The sequence below is a fragment of the Arabidopsis lyrata genome (assembly GCF_000004255.2).
Source record: "Arabidopsis lyrata subsp. lyrata unplaced genomic scaffold ARALYscaffold_5, whole genome shotgun sequence".
Classification (NCBI taxonomy): Eukaryota; Viridiplantae; Streptophyta; class Magnoliopsida; order Brassicales; family Brassicaceae; genus Arabidopsis; species Arabidopsis lyrata.
The window spans coordinates 6,334,708-6,348,407 of NW_003302551.1; the positions used below are offsets into that span (position 1 = coordinate 6,334,708).

General features: G+C 34.2%; 1 protein-coding gene and 2 long non-coding RNA genes across 3 annotated transcripts; 2 read left to right on the top strand and 1 right to left on the bottom strand.

Moving 5' to 3' along the window:
* Nucleotides 1-1,280: 1,280 nt before the first annotated feature.
* LOC9311597 (myb-related protein 305) lies at nucleotides 1,281-3,660 on the top strand. Its single transcript, XM_021024253.1, has 3 exons — nucleotides 1,281-1,890; nucleotides 2,547-2,676; nucleotides 2,972-3,660. The coding sequence occupies exons 1-3, from the start codon at nucleotides 1,713-1,715 to the stop codon at nucleotides 3,477-3,479; spliced, it is 816 nt and encodes a 271-aa protein (XP_020879912.1). The 5' UTR covers nucleotides 1,281-1,712; the 3' UTR covers nucleotides 3,480-3,660.
* Nucleotides 3,661-4,575: 915 nt separating this feature from the next.
* On the bottom strand, nucleotides 4,576-7,017 carry LOC110228011. The gene is made up of 3 exons (XR_002331610.1): nucleotides 6,494-7,017; nucleotides 6,348-6,410; nucleotides 4,576-6,246 (listed from the first exon to the last, which is right to left on the bottom strand). It is a non-coding gene; the product is annotated as an uncharacterized LOC110228011 (long non-coding RNA).
* Nucleotides 7,018-7,263: 246 nt separating this feature from the next.
* Nucleotides 7,264-8,738, top strand: LOC110228010. Its single transcript, XR_002331609.1, has 3 exons — nucleotides 7,264-7,702; nucleotides 8,083-8,157; nucleotides 8,700-8,738. It is a non-coding gene; the product is annotated as an uncharacterized LOC110228010 (long non-coding RNA).
* The last annotated feature ends 4,962 nt before the right edge of the window (nucleotides 8,739-13,700 follow it).

The following is a 13,700-nucleotide window of genomic DNA, read 5'->3' on the forward strand; positions in this document are numbered from 1 at the left end:
GTTACAGACTGATTCCTTATGAACAGACCAGTATAAGTGTATAACCTTAGGTCTTTTCTATCTCACGCAGACCGCAGTTGCTAAGACAACCTATGTCTATATTGCACAAACTCCTGTATTAATTCATCCTCTTACGGTCTTACCCATTGCATTTAAACCAGTTGAACCCATTGTATATTTGGTGTGACCAGACATCTCCTTTTTTATAAGATTTTGTATTTGTTACTTATATATTTTTATATATATTTTTTACTAATATTGACTTAATATAAAGACATGCACACAAAATTTAGGGTGCTTTTTTATTTCTCAAATTATTATTATTATTTTTTCTCAAATTATTGTTGTGCATATTTGTTTAAAATGTAGTCCATACGTATAGAGTCTTTGTGAGGATAGCTTTATGAACTTTTTTTATAGCAAAAATGATCCTAGTTCTTACGTCATTAAGGATTTTGTCTTTGATGCTTATCTGATAGCATCGACCAAAGAAATTACTTCGAAATGTAAAGTAAAAGCTACATGAAAAAGCTTTCTAATTAAAAAATTTCTTCAAAAGGAATAATCCAAAAGCACAAGATAAAGATTAGAAAAGTACAAAAAAAAAAAATCATAATTCTGATAAATTAACTTGTTTTCAAAGATCATTTTTAAATTTTACGAGGAAATTGAAATCTTGAGGGTTGAAGGAACCTTTTTTTTCTTAATCTAGTTTTCATGTTCAAATCTTGAACGATAAAAGTTTAAAACACTAGGATAAAAAAAAAAAAAAGACAGAAGATCGTTTAATGTTTGGTTAAATCGGTTTAACCAATTCAAGAAAACCCTAACATTGCCATAAATGTTGATACGTATAGCCGAAAGGCCACATGGATACAAGGTGAGTCATCCCATACTTTATTGTATGGAAGGCATTTTCTGATTTTTTATTGACCGATTTAGTATACACTTCATTAGGCCCATTATTTAGAGCATAATTATATTTTTATATTTATAAACTAATCACAAATTACTCTTAAAGCATGCCTATTTTTCCATTATTTTATTACACAGATGTTGAGATTCTACTGGCTGATAAGTTCTTTTCGAGAATTTAAAGGCAACCCACTAATATATTTAAAAAATATATATATATATATATATTTCCCCAAAGAACTGAATCTAGAACAAAGTTATGCCTCTGTGATGATGTCTATAAGAAACTTTTTAAGTGTCCAAAGACAAAACCTTGTTGTTCAAGAATATTTTTTTGGGTGATGACGAATAATTTTATTGTACGGATCTATGTATGGATTTGGTAAGAGGGTACTTGTAAAATCTTAATTGGGTAAGAAAATAATGAGCTGGTTCTCATTATGGTACCGACACTTGTTCGAAGAATAGTGGCTTCTCAAGATTGTTTCCGTGATAGAGGAACTTAAGTAAAAAAATTTATAATTGATGAGGCTAATGATAATGCATATGCTACATGGTTAACTAAGTAAAGTAAATGAAATATAATATATAGAATCAAACACCCACAAAAAGTAAGAAGTGACTGTTGTCAAGCATAAATAGAGATACACATACTATTTATATACACACGCACATGTTCAAGCAGAGACACAAACATAGAAACATACACATAGAAGAGCAAATTAAGCAACAGTCTCACACAGACAGAAGTTATAGTATTGGTTTGTGTGTGAAAGGATTTTTAGAATTTAACAGGTATGCTTGATTGGGGAGTTCAAGGCCATCATCAAAAGCATGATCATGATCTTTATCAACAACAACATCAACAACAAGGATGTAGAAAGGGACCATGGACACTTGAAGAAGATAAGCTTCTGGCGGAGTATGTTACTTCGCATGGTGAAGGAAGATGGAGCACTGTTGCTAAGTGTGCAGGTAACTATTTTTATTCAATCATGGCTATAAGAACTTAGATAATCTTCATCTTTGCTTGATCATAATCTCGTAGACAAATTAGTAAGCGAATCCATATCGAACTATACCAGTGATCTTGATCTTCTTTCTAGTTGAGTATTTTTCAATGTAATTTGTATTTAATTTATAATAATTAAATAGAGCTAAATAAAACATGCTTTCATGCCGATTAAAAATGATAAGTGTGAGATGATCATATACGATATGTGGTATAGTTGACCTTATTAAGCTCGTGGTTACATATTTCATTCCTGTTTTCTTTAATCTTACATTTTTTTTTAATCTATAAGTAGTCTCAAACTTTTCACAAAAAGAAAGAGGACAATATTTCATGGTGGAGAGCTTTTAGGGTTTATTTTTTCCAGAAATCAAAAGATGATCTTATGATTCCCTGTTTTCGGGAGTTGACTTTGATCAGTTTGGGAACATTTTAAATATATATTTACCTATTTATTCCAGCATTTTGGTCGAGATAATGTTAAAATAGGAAAGATTCATACTCATATATATTACATATATAGATAAAGATCATCAAGTTGCATTAAAATTATATATATACATGCTATATGTCAAACCCATTTATAGTGCTCCATTGCTTCCATGGAATTAAAAACTAGGTTTGAAAAGAAGTGGTAAAAGCTGTAGACTAAGGTGGGTGAACTACTTGAGGCCAGGGCTTAAGAGAGGACAAATCACTCCTCAAGAAGAAGGAATCATCCTTGAACTTCATTCCCTTTGGGGTAACAAGTAAGCTACTCTTTGTTTTTCTTTTTCTTTTTTTCTTGAAATTCTCTAGTTAATAGTAAACTCACACCTTACATAATAGATTGATAATATATATTTATTAATGCTTTTCTATAAAGAAACAAATACAATTACTCCAAAGTTTTGACTAAAATATTGTTTTTTTTTTTTTTTTTTGGTGTAACACTAAAATATTGTTTATAATCATACATTTGTATTAGTGTACCTATGTTTAGTTTGTGTAGGTATTCAATCTCTTGATGAAAATTTACATATCATTTTCACAAAATATATATAGGTGGTCTACAATCGCAAGATATTTACCAGGTCGAACAGATAATGAAATCAAAAACTATTGGAGAACACATTACAAGAAAAAAGAAAAAATTTCTTCGAAGCAAGACAAAGTCAAAAGATCTCTATCCCGGAAACAACAAATGGATCTTAAACCGCAACAACAGAATCATCAGTCTCAACTAGTGCCCCAAGACCACATGAATATCGACAACGATCAAAACATAGAGTCCGCTTTGTATTACCCGGCTAGTGTCTTCGATGACCAATTTTCTATGCCTCAAATTGTTGCAACAACCTCATCCGACCACTCTATGATCGATGAAGGTCACTTGTGGGGCAGCTTGTGGAATCTAGATGATGATGATCCACACGGTTTCGGTGGTGGCTCAGGACAGAGAACAGCTGAAAATATTGCTGAGAAGTTTCCAGGCAGCGGAATTGAGGCCCCATCGTGTGGCTCAGGGGATTATAGTTATACTGGCTTTTACATGGGAGGCTATATTTTTTAATTAGTATGCTCGAAGATATCAAGAAGTTGTGTCTTCGTATTGTTGATAGAAAAATTAAAAGACCTCATTGTGTATTTTCTAACTTTAATAATATCTAAAAATAGAACGGACTGAGGCTAATAAAATGGTTTGGAATATATATTTCTCGAAAATTATACTTTTTATGGAATAAATAGTTTCAGCATGTTCTTTCTATTTATTAATTCCATGAACTTTTAAAGCTGGTAGATATATGATATCAGATACCAGTGCCGGCCCGAGGATATTTGATGCTTAAAGCAAATTCAAAAATGATGCTCCAAAAATTTTTTTTTTGCAAAATAAAATACCATGAAATTTTATTTGTTTATAAGAGTTGAATAGAAAAAATTGTAAACAAGCAAAAAATAACAGAAACATCAGTTTTCTTCATGACGAAAGATAATCCTCCTTGATTATTAGATTAAGATGGAGAAGAAGCTGAAATTGTTTTATAGGGTTTTGATAGTGACAAAGAGGAAGAATAGAAATCGTCATGGGTAGAGAAAATTAGGTTTATGTAGTTAATTTGTCTAATAAATAATTGTTTAATTTTAATTAATTTACCAAATGGAAAGGGAAACGTTTTAAATTTATTTTTTTGAAAAAGAAAAAAAAAATCGATTTTGGGGAAAAAAATTGAAGAGGTTCGAACCATGCTTTGATGGAAAACAGCACAGCACTTTACCACTACACTAAAGGACATTCTCAAATTTGATGCCCCTAAAATTATATAAAAAATCTGCTGCCAGAAGCCCTTGCTTGTTGGGCTTCTGCTTCGGGCCGGGCCTCTCAGATACTCCCGCCGTTTGACATTTCTTGTTGTTCTAAATTATTTCACACAAATTAAGAAAATAAATAAATTTATTGTTTTACTACTAATTAATACATTATTTTGTTTGATAAAAATAATTAATAAACTTAAAAAGTAAGACTAAAACTAGGAAATTTGCCATAAATTTTTGTTGTAAATACAAAACGACAAGTAATATGAAACAAAATTTTTACTTTAAAACGACAAATAAAACGAAACGGAAAAAATATTATTATTCATATCAAAACTGTAACGACCCGAAAATTCTTAAATAAATTATGAACTTTAATAAAATAATAAAGAACACTTCTAAGAGTCACAAAATACATAAAATCCAAATTTGAGAAATAAAAGTGTTTTAAAATACTGAAAGAACTACCAAGTCTCGCGCTACAACTGAAACAAAAACTCTAAGCGTCAGCTACATGCTCCTCCTTCTCAAGTTTGATCTGACAGACTCTGGGAAGTACAGATCCATAAATGCCCTTTGAAAATCATCCCAAGTCAACTCCACACCTGGACGGGAAGTAACAATGCTTCTCCACCAATGTTGAGCATTTCCATCAAGCTGATGAGTAACCAATCGTAACTTAAAAGCCTCAGGAATTCCCAAATACCCCAACGCCTCTTTAACAAGATCAAGCCATTTCTCTGCTTCCATAGGGTCAGAAGAACCTTCAAACTTCTGTAAGCCCACTTCCTTCTTGAACCTATCCTGCAACACCCAATAGTCAGGTTGAGGGTTTCCTTGTTGAGCCGGCTGTAGAACAGCTGCCTAAGGTAGCTGTTGCAACAAAGTCTGTTGGATGGCCGAATTATGAGCAGACATCAGACTCATAGACTGAAGCATTTGTCGCATATCCTCCATCGGAGCAACATTCGGTGGAGGAGGTGGTGGAAATTGAGGACCATTAGGAACATGTGGAGGAGTTCCTGGAACAATAGGGACACCTCGACCACCCAGAGCAACAGGTCTTGCCTCTTGAGGAACAACTCTCGGATATATATCACAACCGAACATATATTATCAGAAATACATAATCGGATAATCAAAACAGAATAACATCATCAAACAGAATAATAACATCAGAACAGAACGACCATATATCTAGCAATGCAACTTCGGAATGGTAAAACTCCAGCATTGGTCGACCCAAACCATATACTAACAAAATATATACATAATATACTCGATAGGGATGCTGGCCCCTAACGAGGTAATAAGGAAGTACAGTCAACGACACTAACCGACCTCAATATCACTAAACTAACTAAATACAGAATACATCTGTCGGCGATGCCGGCCGCCACAGATTGCTCAATAGAGCTAGCTAAATCAGCATAGCATGCTGATACCACTCTTAATAGAATAATATATTTCATCATCAAAATCATATTCAAAATAATAACATTAACGCAGATAGTTAATTTTCAGAATTCAAAAGTACAAAAAAAAATCATTTCTTCTTTCTAACATATTCCTAAATATTACACAAATGTATAATAACTAATAAGGGAGTTAGAACTCACCTGAAAATCTAACGAGTGGTTAACAGCAATTCTAGACACGCCCCAAACTACCAATTAATTCACCTAAATTCAACCGTCTATCAGAAAAATCTGTACACTATACCATCGGAAAGATAATTTCAAGAGCAATCTTAATCAGGTATCAGATTTTCTAAAACCGGTGTAAAAGCAGCTGTACCGGTCCGAATTACGATCGGTTAAAATTCAAAACTCAAGCAATTCAGATTTCGATTTTAAAATGTTAAGAACCGGTGAAACGAAATCCCGATTTGACTATGAATCAACAAAATCGAAATACCAATCAAATTCCGATCAATCCGACTTTCGTTTGAGGAGATGTCAGTGGCGTTGGATCCATATGAACGAGAGCATTCTAACAAGGTATATCTTGAGTCCTAATTCTTCCTGAAAGAAAATCCACCATTAAAGAGCTTCAAGCTCACTTTTATGGAAGAAAATTGAAGAAAGAAGAAAATTGAAGAAGGAAGAAGATGAAGGTTACAAACCTCTTATACCAAGGCTTAAAAAGAACCCGAATTAAAGCTCTATTACGGAGAAACACAATCAACCTAAGTCACAATAAAATCCGGTCACAAGTTTCCCCAAAAATTGATCAAAACGGAGATGGTGAAGAAAGGTATCGAAAACTCACCAAAAACCCTAAATTGACAAGAGATTCGGCTTCTAATTTGTTGGGGCTTTAAAACGCATATATATACGAGGGGCTAGGGTTAAGAGATGAAGATTCGAATTGTCAAAAACAAGCCCTCAGAAATCGGAATTATGAAAACGAGTTGCACCTTTTTTTTTTTTGCACTTTAGTCTGTGGTTTCTCTCTATTTACAGTTTCTGCTTCAAACTTTTTAAATGATCAGAAATCCCCCTGAAACAGACAGTTTCAAATTGATCAATTTAACCTAAAGTGTTGATATCTCTCAATACTAATACCGATTAATTTCGACAAAAGAAAGCTGAAAAATGAAAATTGTTTATTTATACAACATCGCTAAAAAACATGTTACTTATTTTATTTTGTAAAACGTCATAAATTCACTACAAGAATATTGATCTTTAATAGCATTGAAAAATAGCGTTTTATATATTTATGCAATCGTTGACTTACCTCTAACTTTTTTATAGCGTTTTAAATTTATAAACGCTATGATATCTTCCCGTATAATTTTTTGAGTTTTTTAATTTTGTAAACAAGGTCTGTAATAGCACATACCATATAGAAAAGCTATGGAAAAGTTAGCGGAAAATAAAATTATTCACTGCTGCCCTTAGTAAAAACTTGGGCTCCAACAAAAAAGACTAAAATCTGGGCTCCAATTAAAAGTTTATTTGACCTAATTTTCCCCCTTTTGGTCCATAACCTTCGACATTCTTCCCCTTTGTTTGATTCAGATATTTCTTCTCTTTCCTTTTTGTTTGTTCTCTAGTTCTTTCGTTCCCGTTTTGCTCTCTCTTTCGACTTTTGTTCTCCTCTCCTTCTCTCTTCTTTCACGGTATCTTAGTATCCTTCCTCCTAAAACCCTAACCTTTCGAATCCATCACTTGTCACAAAACCTCGCCGCCGAGCAAGGATTTCCAATCTAAGTCTACAACTGAACCCTAGATCTTGCCTCTCAACAAGGACCACTCCAATCGATGTTCAATACTTTCCTTGCAATTTCGTTTTCTGGATCTAACAACCTAGATCTGTCATCATCCTTGCCAAAGCCAGAGCTCCCATTAACCAACCAGCTTCGCTCTCTCCGAATACATGGAGCAACACGACACATAAAATGCCTTTCCCAAATGTTCAATTGATTACTCAGATGGCTCCTATTCCTTACCTCTCACCAACCGTGAAGTCCAGGTTTGCTATTTCTTTAATTCAGATCTAAAATTCCTAACATTATCAGTGATTGAGAAGCTTTGTTTACAGTGATTGAGAAGGTTTGCTATTTCTTTAATTCAGATCTAAAATTCCTAACATTATCAGTGATTGAGAAGCTTTGTTTACAGTGATTGAGAAGCGTTGTTTATCCCTTTTACTCGCTTTTGATATAGGCTATCATCATCACCATATTACCTTTTACATTTCTCTTCGTTTGGTTTCTTATGGGTCGGTTTCAGAGTTTTCGGCTTCTTTATTTCTTTTTATGTTCATATTGTTCTTGATTTTTTTGCTGGTCGATTTGAAATTTTATCAAGGAATTAAGAATTTAATTACGGTTTGGACTTCCGTGTTTGCAGATGGCTAGCAATATCATCTTCTTCAAGGATATTTTCGTTATTGATAAGCTGCTGATGGCAAAAAAATTAATAAAGGTATATACTTTCGGGAAAAATGTCATTTAAATCATCAGTTTACCATTTTCGTTGGTTTTAAGCATGAACTCTGGATCTGGTGATTTAAATCCTCAATTTATGTGGATTGGTGATTTAAATCCTCAATTTTATGTTGACTTTCAATTTAATCACGAATTCTCGTTGACTAAGCTAATTGAGGCACATCGTTAACTGGCTAAACGGAGCAATCAGACGAAGAGGAAGATGGAAACCAAGTGTAGAAGAAAATTTATTTGATGGCATCGAAGTGCCAGTTTTGCGATGATATCGTCTTATTGATCCGTTTAACCATCTAGCAATGTGCCTCAATTGGCTTTGTCAATGAGAATTCATGATTAAAATGAAAATCAACATAAAACTAAGGATTTGAATCACCAGGTCTAGAGTTCATGATTTAAACCAACGAAAATGGTAAACTGATGATTTAAATGACATTTTTCCCATATACTTTCTTAACCTCTAATGTTTGTTCATTTTGTTGGTTTAGTGCCTTGACCATATGTAATAAATTGATTTTACAGGGGGCTTTTTGTTAAATGGTGGTGTGCTGTGGGGAAAAGGGGATTTTCATACCCGTACTATCTGCACCGTGGATTTTCATACTTGGACAATTTCGTAGGGTATTTTACAACCTAAACTTCAATAAAATTTGAATCTCATACCTATACTTGATACAACGTGCAAAAATCGGAGTCAATCTAATGGGTGTTAGTCAACTCCGTTACGGTGATGAGTCATCGTACACGTGTACGCTAACGTGTATCAAAACGACATCGTTTTCATACCCGTACTGTCTGTGCCGTGTATTTTCATACCTGGACAATTTTGTAGGGTATTTTACAACCTAAACTTCAATAAAATTTGAATCTCATACCCTATACTTTGGTTAAGTATTTATAACTAAATTCGATCATATCACACTAGTAACGTATAATGGAACATATAAACAAACTCCAAATTAGAAATTTGGATTGATCAATATCGAGAGTTGGTAATATGTAGCAAAGTAGTCGCTAGGTTTCAGGTGTTAGACGCAAAATAGTGGCAGAAGTGTGACCGTCTTGCGACTGTTTTGAAAAATGGTGATATATTCTCATTTTTAGTCGCTAAGTCTCAGGTGTTAGATGCAAAAGGGTGGCAAACGTATGACTGTTTTGTGACCGTTTGGTAGATGTGATCGATTATCTTGTTTAGTCGCAGAATGGTGGCAAAAGTGCGACTGTTTTGTGACTGTTAGTAAAATGATGGAAAAAAAAACACTCTACTTGACTCGAACCGAGAACCTGCTTTCAAGTATGGCAAGTATGTTACCAAATTGGCTGTTTAATTAATCGTTAAATGCTTACCAAAACTAGTAAATAAACATAACAAATTGGCTGTTTAATTCTATTTTCCAAAACACACATCATCAAGCCATTTAATTAAAATATATTACAAAACACACATTAAAATTTAGTCAATTATTTTACAAATAACTTATATTTATAATTATTCTTCATCTTCACCTTCTTCTTCATCTTCATCTTCGGATGTTGATGAATTACAATGAAATTCGTCTTCTCCTTCAGCATCTTCAATATCAAAATCGATAGGTTCATCTTGATGATTTCCGTCAACTAAGCTCTCAACTATAACTTCTTCAATCATGCTCGGAGGTGCCTCATCAACAGATTGTTGCAGTATAACCATATCATTTTCAGTAAACTTCCCTTGAACAACATTCCTTGGATTAACTTTGCAAATTGAAAGCCACGTTTTTCGAGGTCGTTTTGTGTTCGGGTATGAAAGATAACACACTTGATCAGCTTGAGACCCTGTACAAAGCCAAAAATTTGAAATAAAATAAGATCGTCTCTAGCAAATACTTGAAAATAGGATGAAAAATTACCTAAAATAAATGGTTCGTAATTTTGGTATCTCTTTGATTGTAGCACGTCTACAACGCCTCCATCTGAAATACGAATTCCTTTGCCAACATTTGGGTCAAACCATTGACAGTAGAAAAGTGTGATCTTTAAGCTAACCAGTCCACGGTCCCAAAAAAATCTTCTTCGTGAGATTCTTCAGAATAATTTTGTCCTCGAACACATACCCCATAATTCATTGTCTTTCTTGTGCGTCCATGATTCCGCGTGTGAAACATATATCCTCTAGTAAAATACATGGGCCATGACTTGACTTTGTTTTCAGGACCTTCCACTAGTTCATGAACCCATGGAGGAAAATTTTGATGACTTCTCGTTGCTTCCACCAAAAATGAAAATTATATATATTAGTAAAGATATATATTCCAATCCATGAGTCGATTTAAAGTGAGATCGTTAGTATATACGACGTACGTATTGGCGAATCCATAAATGAAAATCTTCGTCTCTTTTAGAGGTGACCTCATCATCAGAGAGTTCTGGATATTCATCCCGAATTTGCGCGTCCAACATACTATTTTTCGACATGTAAAAAATATTCTCATTAGTCGATTAATAGAGAGAACGCTCTTAAAACTAATATTATTACTTGGTAAAAATGTACGTATACCTTTCAAACGGTCGAAAATAGTCACAATTACGCAAAACATATGCATGTGCGCATGTATAATCTTGCTCAGTTAACCAGAACTCACTACTTTTGCCACTTGGACGACTGACTTGTGTGAATATGTCTGGTACCGGGACAGGATATACAGGAACTTCACCTTCATCATACCGACTTGTCCTGCGAACATAAGTATATATATTAATTCATAAAAATATTTGCTTTTATTAAAATAATGGTATTCTCATTATAATATAGTATGAAATACCTTCTTCTAATAGCTGTAGAAATGTGCGATGCAAAATAGTATTCCGAGAAGTATGATATCTCATCATTCATGTACGATTGAACGATTGAACCCGCTGGATATCTTTTGTTCTTCGCCTTGCCTTTCAAACGTTTAAAAAACCTTTCGAAAGGATACATCCATCTATATTGAACTAGACCGCCAAGCTCTGCTTCGTATGGTAGGTGTATAATCATGACAATATTCTCCTTCAAAAGTTGGACGCGACTTGACTCCAATGATCGAGTACTTAAATCACGGAAAAATGCTCCAATGCCTACAATACAAATAAAATAAAATTAATAGTCATATTATTTTATATATAGAACAAACATATATTTATAAATTAAATATATTTACCTGATAATGCAAGATGTACGTTTCGCGGCAAGAGTCTTGCAAACACAAACGGAAGCAATCGTTCCATAAATACATGGTAGTCGTGACTTTTCATTCCCGAAAACTTGCCGGCATTGATATATGCACAACTAGCTAAATCTGCTACATAGCCATCTGGAAATCTGACCTCTGATTTGACCCATTCAAGGAGATTTTTTTTGCTTTCGCACTCAATCTCCAAATAGGAAATGGAGCTCTCCCTCGATCATCAACATGAAATTCAGGCCGATCACAAAATCTGGAAACATCTATTCTTGACTTCACAGTGTCTTTTGATTTGTCTTTCACATTCATCACAGTGTACATGACGTTATCGAGACACTACAAGAAAACATGTCTTTTGCGACTCCCAAACGAGTCCTTAAACGGTCGCTAATCGTTGTTTGCGACTTCTTTGCGACTACTAAAGTTGGTCGCTAAAAAACGGTCGCTAAATTAAATGGTCGCATTGTAGTCGCATATTTGCGACGGTATTGAGACTTATTTATGTCATCGCAGATAAGCGACGACATAAAGACTGGCATTAAGAGTCGTATATTTACGACGTCTTAGCTACGCCTGTTAGTTAGCGACTAATTAGTGACAAACATTACAGTCGTTTAATTGAGACTAATTTGGGTTTTGAGAGACTATTAATTAGTCGCAAATAAGCTATATTTTTATTCTAAAAATAACAAAATCAAATTCATATAAATCCAAATGTTGCTAATCAAATCCTTAATGTTGCTAACCAAAAGCCCTAATGTAATCAAAAGCCTTACATAACCTTAAACATTAACAATATTCATCATGTTCATAAGAGAGAAAAAAAGTACAAAAGCACTTAGAAGGATGAAGAAGGTGTTGTTGTGGCTGCGACGGTTCCTGTTGGTGCAGTGGCTGGTGCATTGGCGGTGGCTGTTGTATTGGTGGCTGTTGCATTGGCGGCTTGTGTGTTGGCTGGTGCAGTTGGTTGTGGCTGAGATGCAACAAAAGCTGCAAAGGCAGGATCACTCTCTTTCCAATACATAACAAGCCTCTCCAAGTTTGCAATCCGAATTTGAGATGCTTGTTGCTCCGCATCACGTCAAGCATTCTCTTCATAGAATGAATAAACAAAATCTAAAAAAGCAGGGAATGGATAAGCTAGAAAAGGTATTTGGAGCAGCAAAGTTTCTTACCACTGCCTACTACAGCTAAATCTGAGACAAAAAAAAAAGCGAACACAACTTAACTAGAGACCATGAATTACCATGAAGAACATACTTCACAGAGAACACAAGAAGCTGCGTTTTTTCAAAGAAGAGTGAGAGTAATTGGCCTGCAAGAAAACATGTCGTGGATATTAGCTAGTAAGTCTAACCAATCATAGAACTTGAGTATGTTTGGATGATTTAGCGAGTGAAGGATCCTGACATGAAAAGGAAGAGCATAGTTACAAAAATTCTCAGTATCCAAGTCACTTCAAAAATCAGAGATTGTGAAAAAACAAAGATTGATTGTCAAATCTAGTATATGCAAATATATATGAATTACTTCGTGTATATGCAAATTTAGATAAATGTTTACACACTAACACAATATATCCCTAAATTATGAAGAAAAAAAAAGCTTCGTGGATATGCAAATTAGTTGCTGAAAACGTCAAATAGAGAGGTAAGTAAAAAGCTTACCTATAGACAGTTACACGGATCACAAATCCAACTGAAGCAAATTGAAAAAAGAAGTAACATTTATACCTCTGGCTTTGAATCTGTATCCATATGTTTCTTGCATTGTGTGCCTGCAAAAAATATTTCCCCTCCCTCTCCTTGTTTACTCAAACAAACATTCAATGTTATTTTTGAATCTTCCACATGAAAGTCTGCAGATTTCAAAGATCACTGCTTATACTAAACCGGATTAATGTTTGCTATTAAAGAATTCACTATGGTTTCCTCTAGGTAACAATTCATGTTTGCACTTCATGAAAAACTATCAGAAAATCAAAGGGACTCACCTGCGTCAGAATCCCTATCTTTACCATTTTCAATAAAAAAAAAAATCCATAGTGAGAGTCAAACATTGTTCCACACACTTCAAGGAAGAATACTAAAAAACAACAGAGTGAAGGTTAGTGTTACTGTATTTTCTCAAAATAGGCTTAAACAATAGAAGTCTTTCTAATTGGTTTAAGTAAGGGCAAGAGAGAAAGGGACTTACCTGGAGGCTGGAGCGACGTTGCCGCATTCAATACACTTAGGCTTGTTGAGACCACAAAGAGAACGAATCTTCAATTCGAGTTTCATAAGCAAGAGAGGCATGTAGGTTTGATCGAATCTCAGCA

Excerpts from the sequence above, each read along its gene's own strand:
- LOC9311597 (XM_021024253.1), top strand. The coding sequence starts at position 1,713 with ATGCTTGATTGGGGAGTTCAAGGCCATCATCAAAAGCATGATCATGAT. Across the intron at positions 1,891-2,546 it reads CACTGTTGCTAAGTGTGCAG|GTTTGAAAAGAAGTGGTAAA; the intron begins GTAACTATTTTT and ends ATTAAAAACTAG. Across the intron at positions 2,677-2,971 it reads CATTCCCTTTGGGGTAACAA|GTGGTCTACAATCGCAAGAT; the intron begins GTAAGCTACTCT and ends AAATATATATAG.